Raw genomic sequence first — 23,231 nt, 5'->3', positions numbered from 1 at the left:
TTTGTATATTATGTATTACATTATATATTATATGGTGACTTATAGTAGCAGGACATACTCATAGACTTGTAGAGCTTTTGTTTTTAAGTGAACTTAGTAGTGAGGAGAGAAGTTGCTGTAAGAATACCCATTGAATTAATTTGTAGCTGGTTCCTAGCAAAAGCTGTGTTTATTCATTCCTTCATTCATCCGTGTCAAAACCTTTGTTGCCAAATGTGGTGGTTCAGGCCTGTATATGCAGTGCTGGGGAGACTAAAAAGGGGAATCTCACATGTTCAAGGCCAGCGTGGGATATCTAGTGAGTTTAAGGCCAACTTGAATTATGCAAAAAAGGGCATGTGTCAATAAAAGTAATGGAGGACTGGGGGATCACTCAGTGGTAAGAACTTCAGTAGTATGTACAAAGAAAGCCTGGTTTGATCCTGAACTCTGAAACAGATGATAGGTAGCTAGCATAGATAGATAGATAGTAGATGCTGTATACCAGGCCATGAATGTGGAACAGTAAGTTAGATATACTTTCTAGTGTCGAATAATTCTTCAATCAAGAGATAAGCAGAGAAAAAACAAGGTCTGATCAAGATGAGTCAGACAGTAATAAAAGTTTTGAAGACAAGCCAAACAAAAGCTGGGGCATAGTATCACGGAAATGGGCTTAAATATATTGACATGTCTCGGGCAGATAGCAGGAGACCAGCTTCTTAGACTCACCCCTCCATCTTTAGATTTATTTATTTATTTCTACTGTGTATAAATATGCGTCTGCATGCATGTATGTGCATCTTGTGTGTGCCTGGTACTCTTGAAGTTTCCCTAGAACCAGACTTAGTGATGGGTGTGAGCTACTGGGTGGGTGCTGGAAACTAAACCCTGATCCCCTACAGAAAGAACAAGGGCTCCTAACTGTGGAGTCGTCGTCTCTCCAACTCTGTGGACTCAATTTTGAGTAGAGACTTTTCTGAAAGAGAAAAAAATAGTTCTTGAGATGAGACCACTGAAACATAAAATTACAGAGGAGCCAGGTGTGTGTGGATCAAGTGTGTTGTGTTGAAGGAATGAGAGTCTAACAATGGAAGGCCAGAGAGGCTAACGTGGGTAAGGGAGAGGGGGGCTGGGAGCAATAAAGGAGAAAGGAGCCAGGGATCAGGTCACCCAGAGTCTCATTGGTCAAATCACATAATGTAGATTTCATTCAGACAGGATAGCCAGGAGCTGGATGTATGCTAAGCAGAGATGTGACAGCATAGACATCTGATGAGTGAGACATTGCTCTGGGTGTAGTGTGGAGAATAGATATGACGGGGGAAGCAGGAGAGGATGCAGCTCCAGATTGGCTGTGCTAGTCTCATCTACAGTGTGTAAGTGACATATAGCCACAGGGTAGTTTTTGAAGGTAGAGTGAAAATGTTTCTCTGTCTCAAATTTCCCACCTACAAAATGGATCTACCATTGCTACGTCTGGCCTTCTGTAAAAACAAAATAAAACAATACAAAAACCACCCAAAAAAACAAAAACAAAAACAAAAAAGCTAATGATTGTGCTTTTAAAACATACTATGAATGTTCTCCTGAGAGTATGTAGGATCTTATTACTAATATTATTTACTAGCACTGTGTAATTTTAATTCTGTGTGCTTAGTTTTGATCTAATAAACCCCAGTATCTTGGTTTTCTTTTTATTCTGTTCAATGAATTTAATTCTGACACTAAAATATCTTGGGGATTGGTAAAGAACTTGCCTTGTGAGGGTTAGAACTTGAGTTCCAGCCTCAGAACCCACATGAAAGATCCGGGTGTGGTGGCTCTGTATTTATAACCCCAAAGCTGGAAAGGCAGATCTGTTGGCCCACAGGCTCTCTGGTCTGGCCTGTGTGGTGAATTCCAGGTTCCAGGGAGAATCCTGTCTGAAAAACAAAAAAGATAAAACTACTACCCCCGACAACAGGGGGTCAGCACAAGAAAAATGGTACCAGAAGTTGTTTTCTGGCCTCTACCTAAACATGTAAAAATGTACGTATACATTTGTAAACACAGACACACATCCCACAAACACATTACAACACAACACAATACAATACACTTTACCCTCTCTAGAACCAGTAGGAGAACCACCATAAAATGTATCGATACGAAGGTTAAAACACGAGCAAATTTAACCTTAAGAGCTGAACACGCTTAAGTCAAATAATACAAAGATGTAATATTTGAAACTGGGACTTGGAAAGAAACGTTGGAAAACTTTTTAGAGGACAGGCTGGTCTTTGTCCTGGTTAGGCCTCTTGCAGATTCCGGAGAGCACACAGATCTGTTGAATGGAAATCTCCATGGTGCAGCAGAATTCTCTGACAAGCGCTGAATAGCTTTCCCTGAGTGAAGCATATTATCTCTCACAAGAGGTTCTGCAACTTCCCTGCTGGATTGCTGACTAAGTTAGAGATGAGGGCTTTGAAGTTGTTTACATGACCTTCCCAGGACAGGGAACTCACTGCAACCCCCCAACCCCCTGCTTCTCCTTCCTCATTTACTTTGAGGTGTAACTTACAAGAATGAGATCTCCTAGTTCAGAAGAAGAGGGGCCCCTTCCTTATTTGCATTGTGTGCTACTGGACTTTCAGCTCTCATGACAGTCTGTGGGGTACAGCTAGATGCTAGATGCCGTTAGATATGGGTCAGTGTCTGCTGGATTCTGAACTAGCCAGTCTGCTGATTCAAACTGATGAGAAGATGTGACAGTGATCCTGGGACATACCCACCGTATTTCGCTAGGATCTGGAGCACATGCACATGTGGCAGCCAGAAGTCAATGCTGTCTGTGGTCCGCGGTTGTGCCCGCCTTATTTTGGGGAGAGCCAGGGTCTCTCGTTCTACTCTCTGCTCCCTTATTTAGCTAGATTGGCTGGTGAGGCAAGTCACCCAAACTCTCCTGCTTCCACCTTCCAGCGTTCACACGTCACAGCCTGTTCTGTACTTGGGTCCTTACACTTGCACTGCATGAAATTTACCTCTGAGCCATCACCTCAGCCCTAAGGGCTGCAGATCTGTTTTGGTAGACTCAAATGATATATTGATGTATTGATTCATATAAACTATTCAATTTCTTGGTTATCTTTCAAAAATCAGTGACCAAAAATCAGTAAATGTAGTCCTCTAGTTTTCCTTGAAAACAATCAAAGGATATAGTGCCATTCAGCTCTAGTTTCTACACAGGAGCGATCTCCTGTGGTCTGTTTTCCTGCTGCAAGTCACCCGTGGACTTCTAATTTTGACCTCAGGTCAGGGATGTCCATTCTAGCTTGCCTCATCTAGTACAACATTCCCCCATTGATAGAGCACAGCCCTGTGCTTTGCCGACTATTCAAAGGCTCCATTAATGGATTTTTGTAGTTTGGGTCCACCTAGCTAATGGCTAAGACCTTCTGTGCAGAACACTGTCTGTTGTGAACCATCTGGGTTTCCCATAGTTCTTCTGCAGCTTCGTTGGCTTGCTTTACTGACCCTGCATCATTCAGATTGCTCTTGGCTTATTGCATCTTTGCACAAACTTTCGTTGGTGAACATCCGTAAAGTGTCTCCAGTGTAGTGCGATGCGATCCAGCAGGTACAGGGTACAATTCAAGGGTGGCTTTCCTCTCTCTAAGATGTTATTATTATGCAACCTGGGGTGTCTTTAGGATTGGTTCAGGTCTACCAATTCTTTATAAATTTTTTGTCTCATTTTTAGGGCTTATTTTCCAGTTAGATTGTACCTGAGTCCTTAGCAGAAATAAGCAGTATACAGTGGGTTCCAACTGACAATGATTTTTGCTTCCCTTTGGGATATTTGACAATGTATAAACACACACCTGGTTGCCACAGCGGGGTATGCTCTTGCTATCTAGTTGGTAGAGACCAGGGGTGCTGCTACAAGCATCCTATGAGGCCAGGCCACCCCTGAGCCCATGAGTGCTAGGCATGATAAGGTTAAGAAGTCCTGTTTCAGAGTCAGGGCCTAACTTCAGGTGTTGGCTTCGCGGTTGATTTCCTATCTCTGTGACCTTGGACATGCCACTTAACTCCCTCCCAGCCCCTCCCCCCATGGCTCTGTTGTCTTTATCTATTGAGTTCTGCAGATCAGATGAGGTCATTTGTAAAAACTACTTAGAGGCTGCTGGATAGTACTGTCAATTACCATTCCTGCCAACTGTTGTAAAGTTGCTCTCACCGGTTTCTTCCTGCCTCTGGTCACTTAGCCTCATTCTAAGCCATCAGAAAGATGGGTTGCTAAACCCTGAGAGTTATCACTTATTTTTTAGCCTCATCTGACAGGTATGCATTGGTGCATTTGAGTATTTTAAGGCTCTGTTGAGAAATCTCAGAACTGCCTTCCTATTATGACCTCCATTATTAGCTCTACTGCTCCCAGACCCATAGCCAGGAAGCAGTAAGTGGATAAATCTCTAAATGAACACTTCATGAATTTCAATTTCTGAGTAGCATAAAGAAATACCATGATATCATAGCCTGCTCATAATACAAAATTCCAATCCATTCAGTGTGTCCACACATTGTATGCTACCCATCCATTAGTCACATAGGAGCTTTCTTGGATCAACTGTCATGTGTTTAAGGAATCCTGATGCTACTTATGATCACCCCCGACGGGAACCAGAATGTTAAGCATGGAAGGACAGATAAACGTTGGTACTATGTTGTTCCTCGTTGATTTTTCTGTGGAGGTGTGAACAAAACCTGGACATTTGTACACTGAATGCAGGGTTTATTTTTAATTTATAGTTTTATTTTCTGTGTACGGGGTTTTTGCTTGCATGTATGTCTGCGCACCATGTGTACGCGTGGTGCCTTGAAATTTTGAAGATTGCATCAGGTCACTGAGGAATGGAGGTACACACAGTCCTGGGCTGCCACATAGATCCTGGAATCGACCTGGGTCCTCTGGCCGTGCCCTTAACTGCAGGTTTCCCCAGAAGTAGAACAACATTTTAGTTTCCTCTCCTTGACCCCACTTGTGTTCTGAAGTTATGAAATGATTACCTAAGAGTCATATGAACTGTCCCCAAAGCGTGCTTAGCCATTTCTGCAGAAGTTGCTTGATTCTTATACCTCCGAAGTAACGTGACATTAAGTTCAGAGTTCATGAGCTACCTCAGTTGTCATATGGAATTGAACTCTGCTTAGTTTTGATAACAGCAAATGTTGAGTAGGGATTGTTTGGCAATCTAAAAAAAGACCCACAAATTGTTTGATAAAGGGGGGACAAGAGAGTTCAATCCCATCCTCAAACTCTCCTTGTCTTAGGATTCCTAGAAGGAGACCATGTAACAATGTTCAACTCCAAATGGCAATTGAGTAGACATTATAAATGAACCAAACACAGGTTTCGCTTTTCTTGTCCACATATCTGGACAGTATGGAATGTCTCACTTCTTCCTGTTGTGCCTATGTGTACATAATGTGTGTGTGTGTGTGTGTGTGTGTGTGTGTGTGTGTGTGCAGGTGCAAGGTGTCGTGTTTTATAAAAAGAGAAGAGCCAGGGATATGTTTGGTGGAAGTATGCTGTGGGGGAAGAGGGTGCCTTTTTATAGGCCACCTTATAGTATGGAATAGAGTTTATTTAGGGCATGGGGAGGGGAGTTGAGGGAGTAGAGACAGAGGAAGACAGAGGGAAGGGTGAGGGAGAGAGGAAAAGGGAGGGGGAAGGGGAGAGGAAGAGAGACACAGAGACAGAGAGATAGAGGGGGAGGGGAGCAGATGGGGGGAGGAGGGGAGGGGGAAGGGGAGAGAGACACAGACAGAGAAAGAGACAGAGAGACAGAGAGAGAAAAAGAGTAAAGGAGTAGAGGCCAGCCATGAACATGTGGGGGGAATGGGGGAAGAGGGGGAAGTAGGGGAAGAGGGTAAGGGAGCAAGAGAAGAGAAGAGAAGAGAAGAGGAGAGGAGAGGAGAGGAGAGGAGAGGAGAGGAGAGGAGAGGAGAGGAGAGGAGAGGAGAGGAGAGGAGAGGAGAGGAGAGGAGAGGAGAGGAGAGGAGAGGAGAGGAGAAGAGAAGAGAAGAGAAGAGAAGAGAAGAGAAGAGAAGAGAAGAGAAGAAAGAGAAGAGAAGAGAGCAAGAGGAGGAGGCAAGCAGCCTCTTTGATAGTGATCCAGGCACACCTGGCTGTTGCCAGGTAACTGTAGGGCGGAGTCTAGACTAAATGCCAACGTGAGGGACCTTGGCCCATCTGTAGAGAGCAGATGGCAACCTCAGGTGCCCTTCTGTAGGAGCCATATGTCTTGAGTTTTGAGACAGGTCTCCCATTAGCCTGTCACTCATTGATGTAGGCTCAGCTGGGTGGCTGTGGAGCCTCGAGCATCTTCTTGTCTCTTCCCTCTGTGGTTGGAGATTACAAATGGATGCCAGGGAACGCCTCCCCTTTTGTTTTCACATGATTCTCAGAGATCAAACCCCAGTCCTTGTGCTTTTCAGGCAAGTACCCTACTGGCCGAGTCACCTCTGCAGCCACTAGTTTTTCCTCATTGAACAATAATTCAGTTGTTTTAGGTTTCCTAACCTCAGCACCACTAATGTTTTGGGGTATCACTATCTAGTGGGGGCCAGTCTGTGTACTGAAGATATTTAACAGTAAGCTGGGCCTCCACCCATTCCATGTTGGTAGAAGCCCCTAAACAGGATGATCAAAGACATCTCTTGATATTTCTAAGTGTCTTTGGAGGAAACAGAATGAGCCCGGTGACTGCCACATAAGCTGTTTATTTCATCATATCCAAAGGAGACGACTTTTACCTTCCTTGACTGTTCAGCTCAGTAGTGGATCAATTTTTGAGATGTTTACATCATCTTATTAGGCTTTGGTCCAAACTAAGTCTGCACCTGTTCATACATCAAGTCCAGCAACTTAACAAGTTCCACATTAGTTCTCCGTGGCTGCCATAACACTTTGCCGCTTAGTGTTTCAGAGTACATTCTGGTTGGATGGAAAATGTCCTCCATACATTCATCCTTTGAAGTTTCATCCCCAGTTGATGTTGCCATTTTGGAAGGACTTGGAACATTTAGGGGCAGAGCCCAGCTGGAAGGAGTGGATCACTAGGGGTGGACCTTGGAAGCTTGTACCCCTATCTTGCTTTTTGTCTCATGTCTGACTTCCTGCTCCACCATAATAGAAGCAGCCTCCTCATCTTCCACCTCTTCCTCCTCTTCCTCTTCCTCTTCCTCTCTGCCTCCTCCTCCTCCCCTCCTCCTCTTCCTCCTTCTCTTCTTCTATTTCATGTACACCGTTTTGTCAGAAATCAGAGATTAGTCTCTTAATTCTCTACTGATATTTTACTTTAAAGTAAACATAAACATTCTCTGGTCATATAAATTAGTATCCTTTTAAAATTAATTCTTGTGATCAAAGAAACATATTTTATCATAAAAATGATACATAACTGGAAAAACACAGATGAGTTCATTACCTTTTTCAGTTTGTAAAACAAAGTTGGAGTTTGTTAAGAAACAGATTTATGGACTTAGAGAGAGAGAGAGAGAGGAGAGGAGAGAGAGAGAAAGAAAGAGAGGGGGAGGAATGAATATGTTCAGAACATATGGAATAAAATTCTTCAAGAATTGATAAAAGCATTATTTATAAAGGAAGTGGTTTTTTGCTTGTTTTGCTTGTTTGTTTTTATTTATTTCTTGTTTGTTTGGCTTGGTTTTCAAATCAGGGTTCCCTTATGTAGCGCTGGCTATCCTATAGCTTTCTCTGTAGACTAGGCTGGCCTCCAACTCACAGAGGGCTCTGCCTCCTGATTGCTGAGACCTTCCTGTTATAAAGGAATCACTTTAATAGAGATTTAAGTGTGGGCATTATGAGAAAGGTAGAGGAAGCCAGGGACAAAGCAGGAGCCTTCAAGACGGAGTGCTATCTTTTCAAGAGAGAGCCAGGTCTTGTGCTGCTTTCGCAATATTAACTTTTACATGACAGATTTGTAGTTTTCAATTGAAATTGACCTATGACAAGACACTTTCTAAGAACTATCTTTAAAATGTGTTAAATAAAATCCTGTTTATAGTATGCCCTGGTTGTGGGTGCATGTATGTTCCCATGTATGCTGGCTTTTGTAGGACTGAACATACATTGTACTGTACTGAGATTTTTGTTTATTTGGTTAGATGAGCTTTTGTGATGCTTTATACTGCAAGCAAACTTTCAACTAAAAATCTTCCTCCCTCAGACTCTCCAACAAGTGTTGGGTTTGTGTAAGTCCCACCCTCATCTGTGAGATGTTACGCTAATCCTACAAATTTAATTAAAAGATCAATAGAAAAAAGGAACACCTTAAGGCTTGAAAATTAACATTTTGTTTGTTAACCCCAACATTAACAAAAGAGAAGAGAGGGAGGAAAGCAGAGGAGGAGGGAATGCAAGAGAGAAAGATAGGGAGGTGTATGTGTGTATGTTGTATATGTGTATATGTGTGTGTGTGTACATGTCTGTGTGGTGTGTGTATGTATGTGTGGTATGTGTATGTGTTTATGTGTGTGTGGTATGTATGTGTGCTTGTGTGGTGTATGTGTATATGTTTACATTTGTGTATGTATTTGTGTTTGTGTGTATGTGTGTTTCTTATCCACTAAGTCATATCAACAGCCCCCGAAATTGCTTTTTAAAAATTTACTACATGAGTTTACAAGCATGTAGTAAATTTTACAAGCAAATTTTCCTATTCCGAAGTCTAAGGAGATGCTGCGTTCCTGGCTACTGGCACTGGTTGCTACTATGTGCCCAGTTTCATATTTCTCAAAGAACAGGTTGTATCTTTGTGTCCTGTTGACCAGTGGTGGTGACCCAGAAAAGAACTTCTATATGTCGTGATTTTGAAGACTGCTACATGATCACTTTGTGGGTGGAGTTACAGCTCAGTGGAAGAGCTCCTGCCTAGCATGCAAGAGGCCCCAGTCCCATTCCTAGCACTGCTAAGCAAAAAAGTCCATGAAAATAGACCTTTTTGTATTCTCTAGATCTAAGATAATGTCTAAAGTGACCACCTGACTTAAGTTTCTACTTCTGAAGTGTAAACTTATTTTTAGCCAGCTCTTATCTGCAGGCAAAGCATGAAGAGACTTTGAGCACTGCAGTCTCCTAGGAAGGGTTCTACAGTGTTGTCCTTTTTACAAAAAGCCTTGGGGGCTGGCGCTGTCTCCCACACAGTTTAGTGACCCTTAGAAGCAGCCTATGGAAGTCAAGGACATCTGGATGTTTGTATCAGTGCTTTGTTCAGAAAGCAGGAAGTGTTTCATCTGAAACCTGGGAAAATTGGGGTCATGCTTATTTAAAATGTGTAACCTTTTCAAAAGGACTGGGCAGCTCCTTAGGATAAAGTCTCTTGAACAAGAACACAGTTGTGAGACAAAACAAGACAGACAAATGAATCAGAAGCCAGAGGAATGTGTTGTCTCCCTCCCCCATCGTCCCGGAGGTACATAGAACATCACGAGATTTTCTTTTTTAAAGATGTATTTATCTATTATATGTAAGTACACTGTAACTGTCTTCAGACACACCAGAAGAGGGCGTCAGATCTCAATACAGATGGTTGTAAGCCACCATGGGGTTGCTGGGATTTGAATTCAGGACCTTCTGATGCTCTTAACCACTGAGCCATCTCTCTCGCCCTCATCAAGAGATTTTAACAATATGAAGCTTATTAGATTCAAGCCGGAGAGTGGACCAGAAAAAAATTTCTTTATGGTAGTGGGGCTGAACGCCAGAGCCGTGGAGATACACAGCCAAGTACTCTCCCACAGAGCTATAGGCTCCACTTGCTTTAAGTGTGCTGAAGCGGCAGAAATCGATGCACAGTGAAAGCATCGACTGAGACTTGCATGGAGGGGCTGCAGAGGCCCTGGAGAAGCTGCAGTTAGTGACAGGCAGCTCCAGATCCCCAAACTTCCGGCAGAGCACAGGGATGGTGAGGGGGGAGGGATGACACAGGAGAGGACTATGGCTCTGATATTCCCTGATCCTTAGAGGATAATGTTTTCATTTGCAAGGGATGGGAAACCCTGTGGAAAGAAGGGCGAGCATCATTAGACAGGGAGTCTGGAAGGCTGCCCTGAGCTCCCTGCCACAGATGGAGCCTGCGGCAAGGTGTGCCGGGAGCAGAAGCTGAGATGGCTACCGCTCCACAATCCATCCCACATCCCCTAAGGCCAGTGAGTATGCACACACTGGTGGACTAAAGACACGGACAGGATTCTGCGGGGCAGAAATCGTTTCAGTGATTGCCCAGCAGATATAACCCGGTAGTTGAAGAGCCCTAGCTACCAAGTCGCTGGAAACAAAAGTCCAGCAGTTTCTTGCCATTTTATTTCCTTCCGTGGGGTTTAGCGTTCCTGTACAAGCCAGCCCTAGAGTTAGCACTCAGAGCATTGCAGGTCGAGGGTGTTGAGTTCGTGGGATGGCTGCTGCGCTCCATCTTGAAGAGATGCACACGCTGAGAAGACTCGGGCAGAGGACATGCTCTAGTGGGCACTGTGGCAGCGAGGCAGGGGCTCTGACTAGAGAAGCTGGGAAGAGGATCTTGGAGGAAACGCACCAGCCACACTGACTGGGTAGCGTGCTGGAAGGAAGTGTGATGAGTACACGTTACACGGTGGATGCTTCATTGACGAAGCCATGCGTCTTGGTAAACCTAAAACCAAAACAAAATCTTCCTTAGAATGTCAGCTAAAATCGTGTGCGTGCTTAGCAAAAGGACTTAAGGTTTACCTTTCCTCCCACTGCCCTGGAGTTTGTATGTTGTCATTGTTAAGACTGCCTCTTGTGTAGCTCAGGCTGCTCTTGGGAACTTCCTAGACAGCTGAGGATAACCTTGAATTTCCAATCTTCCTGCATCTACCTCCCACATGTTAGAATGACAGGTATATGTTGCTATGCCTGCATGTCATTGGTCGCCTTTGTCGTTTTATGTAGGATATCACTCTGCAGTGTAGGCTAGTATGGAACTCACTGAGAAGGCTTGAACTTGTGGCAATTCTCCTGCCTCAGCCTTCTGAGGCTGCGTGTGCTCAGCTTGTTATTTTCCTGACAGTTTTCAGGCCTTTTCCTTTCCCACTGGGTATTTTCCTCTTCTTTCGCGTGCCAGCTTGGTACCACTGCCTGTTTTGGCCTTGGTTTTGTTCCTGGTATTGCCTGCTGTGCTTCCCAGAGACACTCTTCTTTGCTGCTGTGACTTGCCAGTAGGCACAGAATATGAAGTACAAGTTAAAACAAAAAGAAAAGCAGCCATTATCCTATCCTTCAGAAGAGATCATTGAAGACAATCTGGGATTCTGTTTATCTGGTTTGTTTTCCCCCTATTTATGTAGAAACTATATATTTTAAGTAGAAACAAGACCATGTCACATAAATATATGTATTTTTTATTCGGATCAGAGTTGTAGGCTTATTTCTCTGGCTTTGAAGCCTGCCATTCGTAGGACCCAGGCAGATGGCATCAGTGCCAGTGACCCCGTGATGTAAGAAACAGACCACATGACTCTCGAAGCCAGACAGTGCTGTGCACAGTGGGTACTGAGGAGAGAAGGGTCATTTATATAGCTCATATTACAACTTTAACTTTCATAACCAATCAAATTTGCAGTGTCAGAAGTCTAAATGGAAGGTAAAATACTTCGTTGCCTGTAGAGCTCTGCTCTAATAGGAAAACATGACAAAACCCGAACCACCAGGCGTGTGTCTCCTCAGGCACCTGTGCTGCAGTCATCGGAGCACTTGTTTATCTTTCCAGAAGCAGGCGACAGACTTCATCATGTCTCTTTTTGATCTGTAGGGCTTTTGTGTGTGTGTGTGTGTGTGTGTGTGTGTGTGTATTCTTTTATATGAGTGCTTATTCGGCCATGAGTGTGTAGAGGTCAGAGGGCAATCTTGGGTGTGGCTCCTCACCTTCCACTTGGGTTGAGAAGGCACCTCTTGTTCACCTAGCACCTTTCTTTGCTAGGCTGGCTGGTCTTCAAGCTTCCAGGGACTTCTCTGTCTCCTCTAATCGGCCTGTAGGAGCTGAGGTTACACTCACACTAGCAGGTCCAGCTTTATGCAGGTTCTGGGGTCTGAACTCAGATCCCCACACTTGCACAGCAGGACTTTACCCATTGAGCCATCTTCTGAGCCCTTTCTTAGGGGTGTCTGTGACCCCTATAATCCTACCACTCAGAAGGTGAAGACAGGAGTCCAAGGTTATCTTGTCACACAGTAGAACTTCAAGGCCAGCCTGGGCTACATGAGATTCTTTCTTATTCCCTCTTCACCCCCCAGAAAAGGGGTAAAAATAGAAACAGTGTGAAGACAGCCTCATTATTTTAGCCCTTTGACTCAAGAGTACAGGCCAGTTTCAGAAAGCAGCTGAGATTTAGCCCCAAAAGGATTTGAGGGGGCTGCCCCACTGTCACCCTGTGTGTCCCTATCAGGGAATCCTGTGCTTTGAAGCAGAACAGTCCTCTCTTGTTCCTTTCAACTGTAACAAGAACAGCATGCCAAGAACAGACCTGCCTGTTCTGCAGTCTTGTCTCTGCTTCCAGCGGCACGCTTTCTGAAGTGTGCCTTCGCCATTCACACACCACACACACACACACACACACACACACACACATGCACACGCACACGCACGCACACGGAAGCTCTAGCAGGGGTGTCAAAGAAGCCTCTGAGCCCTCAAGAACAGTGTGGAGAGTGGACAGCTGCCCCCTCACTCCTATCTGAAGCTTGGCACCCAGGGACACTGGGACAGCCAGAGTGGATGACTGTGAAGGATCTGATTTATGGGACATTAGATTTCTCGTTGCCATTCACAATTCTGCAAGTCTAGAACTCTGGAGACTAAGGTAGGAGGAGAACAAGACAAGCCCCTGTGGCCTAGTCTCAAAAACTGATTCTTTCCTTCGGAGAAAACTTCTGGAGGCATTCGTGTAATACCTGCAAGTGTCTAGGCTAAGATTAAAGTGTGTGTGTGTGTGTGTGTGTGTATCTTGTATGTGTAGGTGTTTGTGCACATGTGTGTGTATAAGTAAGAAATAGGCCTCAGGTGTGTACCACTACCTTTGGCAACCTTTTTTTTATTTACTTGAAGCAGCTTTCTACAAAGTCGGGGTTCACTGATTGGCTAGGCTGACTGGTCAGCTAGCTCTAGGAATCCCCTTCCTGTCTTTGCTCCATCTCCCCAGCGCAACAGTCACAGCGTTCATGACTGTCTTACTTAGGGTTTTATTTCTTTGATATGATCAAAGCACCCTGGGTAGGAAAGTGTTTACCAGGCTTACACACCCCAGTTCATAGCCTATCAGGGGAAACCGAGGCAGGAACTGAAGACAGAACTGAAGCAGACACCATGGAGTTGGGGCTGCTTCCTGGCTTGCTTCTCATGGCTTCTACAGCCTTTCTTACACACCCTGCTCCTGGGTGCCACCACTCACAATAGGCTGAACCCAACCCCCACCCCAATACCATTAATCAAAGAAGCACTCCAGGTCAGTGTTACTGAGGCCTTTCCTCAAGAGTCCCTCTTCCCAGCTTTGTCTAGGTGTGTGTCACGTTGATAACAAGAAACAAACGAACAAACAACACAATGGCCATGCTTTTAGACAGGGGCTTAGGCTCCAAACTCAGGACCTCACGCTTGCAGGATGGGGGTGGGTGGGGTATAGGCACTTCACCTGCTGACTGAAACTCCCAGCCTCTATACAGAGGCATTTTTACAAACTGAATAAAGGAAGCTTCCCACAGTGGCATTACTGTAACCAATTAGGTTTATCCAAGGTGCCATTATTGCTAGTTGTAAAGTTTCCCCCCTCCAAAGGAGGTAAATGAAACCCTTGAGGAAATGTATATAGAAAATATGAGTGAGTCAACCATTCTTGATTGGGAGAATTTGTGCCTGGAGGATAAAATTAGAGATCCCTTGGGTTGGGGGAAGGGAGAAACTCGGTAATAAACAAATGATACTATTGTCCATTTGCAACAGTTTCTAAACTCTGGGCCTGTGGGTTGGCGGAGTCAGCAGACTAGGCAGCGTCTAGAGGTCAGAGCACCCAGGAAGAGCTGCCAAGAGCCTCGGCAGCTTTGTGTCTTTCCTCTCCTCCACTCCACAGTGAGCAGCTAAGGCTCCGAAGAACAGAACACTCCCACCTCTCTGCAGGACCTGGGAATACAGAGCGTTGGCATTTGCTGTCATCTCTAACAATGCTTCTTTTGGTTGTTGGTGGGAAGGTGTAATGAAGATAGAGGTATTATGTGAAGCTAACCTTTGCCTAGAGCACCCTTCCCCCACACTAATCTCAGTATGATCTATTTTCCTCCCATTTCCTGACCAGAAGAAACCAGTTGAATAGACAAATACATCTATAAGAAGTTCCACTGACACGGTGACAGTTTCCCAGCTGATTGGCATCCCCTTTTTTTTTAAGCTTTTGATAGCCAGATCCAATCATACTGCAGCCTGTGTCCTCTGGAATCTTTCTGAATTCCTTTTGCTCTCTGAGTTAGTTCCATGTCATTTAAGATTTTTTTTTAATGTCTCCAAGTTGTTTCCTTCCCTATATTGTATATGCTTGTCTTGCTTTTGAGTCCCATTTATAAGCTATTTTAGTTCAATGATTGTATCAAATTCTTCAGGAGTCCCAATTGCTCCCATTATAGAGAGCATATATAGTATGTACTTGATAAATGCCCTTGAATTAAATAGCTGGGATCTGATATTTTATCCATGCTACATTTGTATACACTCCCTCTGGGTTAGTTATCTAGATAGTTAGCTGTCTAGTTAGTACCTCCTTAGCGCCAGCCACATCACTCATGTGGATTGCGACATTTGTTTCAGTGTATGTTAGAAACCGCTAGGATTCATAATTTTTTTTAAAGAAGACATTTATTTAGTGCTGACTGTATAACAGGTACTTTTTTAGGTCTTTGGAAGACAGCAGGGGGAGAGAGTCAGAGTTTTCACATTTCCAGGGCCACACTTCTACAGCAAGATAATAAACTAATAATGCACAGAGTATATCAATTGCTAACCAATATTGGAGAAGTGTATAGGGGGTCTTGGACCTGTACTGGTGTGGGGAAGCAGCTTAGAGTCCTGCTTTAAAAGGAGAAATTGAGAACAACTCACTGTAGAGGTGACATGGGGCAAGAATCTGGAGATGAGAATCACCCTGGTGTCAAGGCGAAGAGCCTTGCTGTGGGACAGAGTATGCACAGACTTCAGAGTTGTGTGGGGTGGGGTGGGGAGGTCAGGGTGCCTGGTATGTTTGTCAGGGGTTGGGGAGACCAGGGTGGAGACAGTACGCATGCAATTAGGGGGGACAGAAGTAAGTTTCAAGCCCTTTGTTGCGTACAGACCAGGGACAGCCTTGTATGCATGCTGCTTTGCCTATGACAGTAGGTGAGGATTGGGGACTGAGGAGTAATACTGCCAACTGTAATTACATCGGACTTAGACTTTGGGGCTAGGACAAAAACAGAGAGACAGTTATTGCTAAAATTCAAATGAGAGGCAATGGTGACTTGGGCCATTTCCATCAATGCCTCCCAAAGTGGAAGGATGATATTTTGTTTCTATTTATTTATAATTTTTTTTTGAGACAAAGTCTCATGCCTTCCAGGCTGGGGCCGAACTTGATATGTAGCTGAGGATGACCTTGAACAACTCCTGCTTCTAACGCCCACATACTAGACACCCTAGAATGTGCCAGCAAGTCTAATTTATTCTGGGGATCGAACCCAGAGCTTCAGGAATGCTTACCAAGCACTCAACCAAGGGAGATGTGTCCCTTGCATGGAGAGACTCAAATCCATGCACAAACATGAGTACCTTCTGTTAAGAAGAGGCTCGCGCATGGCTCTAATTACAATGCCATTTCTTACTATCTCAGTTCTGATACCCTGTTGTCTCAGCCATCCGTCAATTTAGGAACGATTTCTCCAGGACCAGCTGCCTCCACAGGCCAACTATTTAGACCTGTGCTCTGCTTTTCAGAAACTTCACAGGGTAGGACATGCACACAACACCCAGTAGCACGACTTACAGGAAGAGAAACGGTTATAGAAACATTATCCAGCACCCACTAACTGTTGTTAGCTATCTATGAAAGACATGCCTTTGAGTACAATGATGACGACGTAGACTCATTTGTTATAATTCTCATGACTCAATGTTTTCTTTATAGCCAAATGACACCTATAAAAATAAGAGAAAGTTATATTTAGCTGTTCTGCTATCCATCAGCATCAAGGATTCTGCCAATTCTGTACCTATCTGCAAGCTATCTCCAAAAAAAAACAATGCATTGTTAGTAAACATTACCGGGACCTCAGGCTCCCTGATTGGCAGATGCTTAGGTTCTCTTCCGTATATTCATTGCATTTCCTTTTCTTTTAATTATCTGCTTCAAAGAGCATCAAACTGAAGCCACTGCTCAGCTCCCAAGATGGCACCACTCAAACTGTCCACGCTTTTCTGCCTCCTCTGCTGTCTCCCACGGGTGCGTCCATTTCACTGGCAAGAACCGTCTGCGTTTGACTTCAGGCCATCAGGTAAGAGGCGTCAAGCTCTGCGTGACTTGAAGATGTTGCATGGTTTGATCTGTGAGAAAGCCCTTCTAACAAGTGTCCATGCAGGGCCTGGGGAGGGGTGGGCCAGGCGATAAAGTATCTATCCACTGTGCAAACATGAGGTCCTGAATTTGGATCCCCATCACTGATGTGAGAGGATTTCTTTGTTATGGGGAATGCGGAAACAGGAGGATCCCCGAAGATTAGTGGAAAATCATCATAGATGACTTATTGTGCTTCTGCTTTGGGAAGAGATCCTGCCTCCCGAAAGCAAAGATGGGGGATGATCAAAGAGTCATTGACCTCTGGCTTCTATGGTCATGCTTACACATATGCATGTACACCTGAATGTGCATGCCCACACTAACAAGTATTTACAACACCCATGCATACACACACACAGGAACATATATATTCAGGGGAATCTTTGTTCTGCAGTAGGTAAGAGCTTTACCATTCAGTCTTTACAACTCCAAAACAGGAAGGTGATTTTATTCCTTCAATATCATGCCTGCAGCCTGGGCATTGCAACACATGCCCTGTCAGCTTGTGACCATGGCAAAATGTCTTCAACACCTCCTTCTCTTCCCTTCCTTTACAACCCTAGTTTAACTCCTGACAGGGACGGGATCATACTTGCCTTGGAGCTTACAAGGCAGTTCTTCAATGCTGCCCCGTGAAGGTAGGGTTGGTCTTGCGTCTTGACAAGCAAACCTAGTCCTGCGGAGGCAGAGACGCTTGCGAGATGATGACAGTCTGGACTCTTGAGGACCCAAGGGACATGACTGTTTCTACCCGAGAATGAGGAGAGACAAGATGATGTCTGGACCTCCAGAAGAGAATGGCCACAGACACTTTCTTCAGTTGTGTTAAGGGGAGGGAACAAGAGGATGATGACTTAGACAAACACAAGGATGAGTAGCCACTGTGGAGCGGGTACATCTCCTGCCACCAAGAAGGGCCTATGTTGCAAGGACATCACTTCTGGAGCACGGTGAATCTTAAAGAACTGTGACACACATGGGTCTCAGTCTGTGTCCTGTGGAGAGCACAGCAGGTGGCTTGAGAATGGTCTTATACCGTCTACATCCACAGATCTGCACGTGTGGATAGATGCACTCACTTCGGGTCTAGCTGCTGGGTTTGTTGAGTGACTCTTGACCACAGCATCTACAAAAGGGCTTGCATAACTCGGTGTCATTGACATAACCTTTTCCCTACTTTACATTTGAGGAAATGGATGAATCAATAGGAAAAGGGCTGGGCCTTAGGTTGATATTTACATAGGTATTTGGATAATATTTCAGAGGTCCATTCATCCCTTAACACTTCCCAGGAAGGGAAGGCAGCATGGATACAGTGGTGACTATGGTGCTGGAGCTTGTAGTCAGAGCACCTGTGACCTACTTGAAATGAAGTTCATCTTTTTAAACTGCCTTGTCAGGGCTTGGAAATGGGTCACACAACCGGTCAATTATCATCCAATTTTATATTATTGACTCTTAATGGTGCAGGGTGAAATTTTAAAGATGTGTTTTTTACCCTCTTATTTTTAAACATCACTGGAAACCTGAGAACAGGGTTCATGATATTCATCTCCCTTGGTCTTGTGCTAACCCAATGCTATACTCAGTCTAGCTGTTCAGAAGTGGATATGTGAATATTTTAAAAGTCATAATTAATAGTTTAAAACAATAGATAATTATTCTTTATAATTTATTAAATGAATAATAGAAAATCTAGCTATTCAGGTTATAATTTATCTAATTTGTGAGTATGTGGGCTTGTGTTGTAAGTGCACATATGTCTGTGAGTGTGTATGCACAGGTGGAAGTCAGAGGAAAGCACCCAGTGTCCTGTTCTTCTACTTTCTACAGTATTCCCTTGAGACAGGGTCTCTCACTGAACCTGAAGTTAGGCTGACAGCCAGCAAGCCTGAGAAAGCCTTCGGTCTACCCATGACAGGACTGGGGTTTCAGCTCTGTGCAGCCATGTCTAAGTCTTTACCTGGTGCAGAGGATTTAAACTCAGCTCCCCATGCTCACGCAACAAGCACTCTTACCCATCAAACCATCTCCCCATACCCTTCCTTTGGTTGTCTGAGACAGCCTTCCGTAGCCCAGACCTCTAACTCACTATGTAGCAAAGACTAGCCTTGAATTATTTATCCTGTTGTCTCCTATTCACAAGCACTGGTATTACAGGCATGTGCTGCTGGGCCTGGAGAGGCTTACAAGTATGAGCCAGAGAACTTCACATGCTGAGCAAGGACTATAAAAGGACTTAAAACAAATGCATCTTTTTATTTTCTAGAATGTATACATCTCAAGACTCAGGAACATTTGGCTACCAAAAATATATACAGAGCAGCAGCCTACAGGACCCAAAGTTCCTATTCAAATAAAGTTGAAGAGGATTAGGAAAAAATAAATTCTGAGCCACAGTGACAGTACAGACCAAGCTGTCATTGGTCTGACAGGTCTTTTTTTATTATGATAATTCTGCATAGATGGATAGATGGAGATGCAGATTCATGGGATGTGCAGACTGCAAGATGCTCTCTCTCCCTTTTCTGTACCCAGTGGTACCTGTGACTCCTAAATTCTAGGTGAACAGGTGCCTAAGGTAGAGAAGGTTTTGGAGAACCACGGGTTATTAGAAGAGGTTCCCTTGGTTTCAGTGGAATTCCGATCTCATAGGAGGGGAGACCCATTTGTGTGCTCTGGGAACTCTGCTGATAGGCTAGGGCCTCCAAAGCAGCTAAGAGTTCTCTGGGGCTCCTCCCTGAGCTGTGAGGGCCAGCAGTCTCCTCCTGGTCTGGCCCTGCCTATGTGTGGGAACACAGCCACTCACTGGCTGCCAACCACAGAAGGAAAGGCAGAAGGTGTTGCCTACTTGTTTCTCTCTAGAACAGTCACCTCCCAGTTACACCAAACCAGACTCCACAGCTTGTCTGAACCGGGAGCAGAAGGACCTTTTGTAATTCTAAAGAAGGCCTGGAATGTTTACCGATAGGAGGCAAAAACAAACAAACAAATGAAACAAACAAACAAAACACCTTTGAGAAAATGCTCTGAATTTTGAATGGTCCTGGAGAAATGTAGAAGCTGTGGTGTAGATCTGTTAAACCTTTCTAAGGATCCACAGTCGCAAGACTTCACCAGCTCTGGAGAAGGAAGGAAGGAAGGAAGTCACAGCAGTTGACTGCCAGTGATATACTACAGTTGGTGTTAAGCACACAATGGATACCCTCACTTCATCGTCGTTGTCCACACAGCTGTACTGCAGGCCGGTTAAGGGCTTTTATGTCCCTCTTCACCAGTGGGCACCAGAGAAGAGTTAAACTGCTTAGGCCAGACCACCATAGGTCGGCATCTGAAACAGAGTCACCTGGATCCAATCCGGGGCTCAACTCTGCTTCTCCTTCTTCAAACTGTCACCTTTCACGGCTTTTACCATGTGGCAGGCTGAGAGATTTGAGCTGTGACACACCATTTCTTCACCTTGAATCAGCCTACTTTGAATTTTTGATTCCATCAAATTAGGACCAGGCATCTGCATTTCTAAGTCCCTAGGTGACAGCCATGATGCTGGCTGGAGGATCAGCAGTGTGTAGGAGGCCTTATGTATTGAAAGCCTCTGTCCCAGGCTGGTGCCTCACACGTGAGTCATCAGTGGAGGATTCGAGTAAGATTGTTGACTCAAACCCATGATAATGGTGCTGGTGCCACACCTCACATAGTTCGGGGTACTTGGCAAAGCCTGTGCTGCTGAGTCATCGGCTCCCTCAGTTCAGTCAAGTGGACACTGGGGACCCGGCTCAGTGTATCAGGAAAAGTAAGAATCTGGATTTATTGTTATTTGAACCTAACATCTAAAAGCAAGTCATGGTTTGACTGAGGTCTAGAGAGGAGGCAGGTTGCAGAGATATGGAAGGGTGTGGGCCTCAGTCAGGAGTGGACAGGATATAGAATGCATACAGTGGCTTTGAATGGAGACAAAGGAGGTTGGTGGTGTTTCAACTTAGTTCCCCTCCTTTCCACAAAATTGTTTTGAGCCTGGTGTGTCAGAGGCTGTGTTGAGACCAGGAGGGCCAGCTCTTGAGAAGTAGCTGTCATCATTTTTGGCACCATGAAATATTCCACACATACTGAATTCCTGATGCCGAAGAGGAAATGATTATGTCTGGGATCTGGATTATTCCAAATTAAGGACAGCCGGGCCGTGGTTGCGCACGCCTGTAATCCCAGCACTCTGGGAGGCAGAGGCAGGCGGATTTCTGAGTTCGAGGATAGCCTGGTCTACAGAGTGAGTTCCCGGATAGCCAGAGCTACACAGAGAAACCCTGTCTCGAAAAAACCAAATCCAAAAAACCAAAAAAAAAAAAAAAAAAATTCCAAATTAAGGACAAATTATAGAGACTGTGTGGAGACTTGTTAACCTCCCAGCGTTCTAGCCTGAAATTCATAAAATAAAGGATTCTTGAACTTGGGGTAGGACTGGACCAGTTGGGAGATGGTTGTTTGGAGTCATCTTGGACTTTTGGCTTTGATAATCCTGTGGAAAGATGTCAGGTCCAGACGCATAAGAACTGTGAGTATGTTGGCCTGGTCAACAGAGTGAGTTTCAGGACAACCAGGGCTACACAGAGAAAAACCTGTCTCAAAACAGGAACAAACAGATGTGCATGCGTGTGCACACTCACACACACACACACACAGAGTGTAAACACTAATCTGAAATGTAAGATGAAGTTCATATTCAGCACAGAAAACAGATGTAAGTCATGTTCCATACACCTTGTATAGCAACAGAATTTGGAAGACAAGTCTCTTTGGTGATATCCCAAGCATCTTGTCAGAAGACATATGCCTACCTCCATTGTTTTATTCCCCAAAGGCCACACCCCCCACTCCGTGTGCTTTATACAAAGCAGGCCCTTGAGTAGTGTGAGAAATGGGAGGGTGCCGGGGAAATGGCTCCATCTGTAATGTGTTTATCACACAAGTATGCAGATGAGAGTTCAGACAGACAGCACCCACGTAATCTGGGTGTCTGTCAATAGTCCCCGTGCTGGGGAGGCACAAACAATTGAATCCATGGAGTTCACTGGCTTGTCACCCAGCAATGAGCTCCAGGTTCAGTGAGACCCTGCCACCAAAAACTGAGGTGGAGAGCAACTGAAGAAGACAGAAAACATAGGCTAGACCTTTGCGACTTTTGACCTCTACAGTCACATGCACAATGGGAACACGTTCACACACACACACACACACACACACACACACACACACACACACACACACACACCATACACAAGGTCGGAAACTATGAGCAGAACTTCATTGCCTTGGAAGTCCCAGCACCTAGTCTTAGCTGACGGGTTACTGCCATGCGGTTGCACGAAGCTACATCAACCTATTTTTCAGTCATGTTCCACAAGCTCCAATCGGTGATGTCTGCAGCCAACCCTGGCCATAGTAAAATCCCCAAAGGAAATGGATCTTACCCCGTCGGTTGTACAGACCTGATGTTCGGTTATGGGAATGAGGTAAGCCCCTACTTCTCCTTCTCCTTTAACCCTAGGGGCTTGGCCTCGCTTTCTTGCAGGGGGCGATAGCGTGACCTTGGTCCCTGAGGATGACTAATTGGCCATCCGTGTTGCAACAGCTTTTATGCCATTCCTAAGCTGTCTATTGTCTCCTGATTAATTTACCAGTGATTTTTATTTTTTCTCAGATTTTTCTTCTAGTCAGCATAATTATCCTATCTTCTCTTTTGTGGTTATATCCAGTCACCCAGCAGCCTGAATGCTTCCCTAGACCTTTTAGGGAAAGACAGGGATCTGGGCCTTGGTAATACAATATCAAAAGCACTGTGCTTACTGGACTGCATCTGGCTGAGCCTCTGTTCATTTCTTTCCCCAACAGAGCATCTTCTTGCGTTTGTACTACCCAGCTCAGGATCAAGGTGGCCTCGACACCATTTGGATCCCAAACAAAGAATATTTTTTGGGTCTTAGTATATTTCTTGGAACACCCAGTATTGTAGGCAATATTTTGCAACTCTTATACGGTAAGATTTCTATTGGTCCTGGTGTGAAGTTATATGCCTATCTCTCCGTATTTGCACATGTCTATATGCATATGCATAGAAAAGAGAGTTGAAAGTAGTAAGACTGAGGTAGATTTTCTAAGATGGTAAGGGTGGGATTTCTTTTCATTCTTTCTGTTTTTTCTTTTTTCCTTTTTTAAACTGTGTATAGGTGTTTTCTTAGGCACACTAGTGTACATTTGTGTGGAATCCAGGGGACAACCCGAGGTGTTATTTCTCAGAAACATAGTCCACCCACTTCCTGTGGAGGCTCTGTCAGTAGCTTGGGGCTCACCAGCAAGCCCCAGGGAGCCTCTTTGCTCAGACTCCTCAGCACTGGGCTCACAGGTGTCTGCCTGATATTTTTATGCCACCACATGCAAGGCAAACACTTTCCAAGTTGAGTTATCTCCCTAGCCAGAAAGACAGGATTCCTTAAGGAATTAGGCAACACTGAGAGAAGCAAAGGTACTTTATCAATTTTTTTTTTTTTTTTTTGGTTTTTTTTCGAGACAGGGTTTCTCTGTGTAGCCCTGGCTGTCCTGGAACTCAC

General features: G+C 44.6%; 1 protein-coding gene and 1 pseudogene across 1 annotated transcript in view; both read left to right on the top strand.

Moving 5' to 3' along the window:
* Pla2g7 (phospholipase A2 group VII) overlaps positions 1–23,231 on the top strand; it is a 44,634-nt gene that overhangs the window by 2,554 nt on the left and 18,849 nt on the right. Inside the window, exons 2-4 of the mRNA XM_052192541.1 lie at positions 16,428–16,567; positions 22,015–22,136; positions 22,516–22,660. Coding sequence (XP_052048501.1) covers positions 16,462–16,567; positions 22,015–22,136; positions 22,516–22,660 — 373 coding nt within the window. The 5' untranslated portion in view covers positions 16,428–16,461. The remainder of the gene's footprint in view (positions 1–16,427; positions 16,568–22,014; positions 22,137–22,515; positions 22,661–23,231) is intronic.
* LOC127693185 (uncharacterized) lies at positions 13,748–13,906 on the top strand (annotated as a pseudogene).

Source organism: Apodemus sylvaticus, chromosome 9 (genome assembly GCF_947179515.1).
Source record: "Apodemus sylvaticus chromosome 9, mApoSyl1.1, whole genome shotgun sequence".
NCBI classification, from domain to species: domain Eukaryota; kingdom Metazoa; phylum Chordata; class Mammalia; order Rodentia; family Muridae; genus Apodemus; species Apodemus sylvaticus.
Note: the sequence above shows the minus strand (reverse complement) of the source record. Positions and strands in the feature narration are given on the sequence as shown.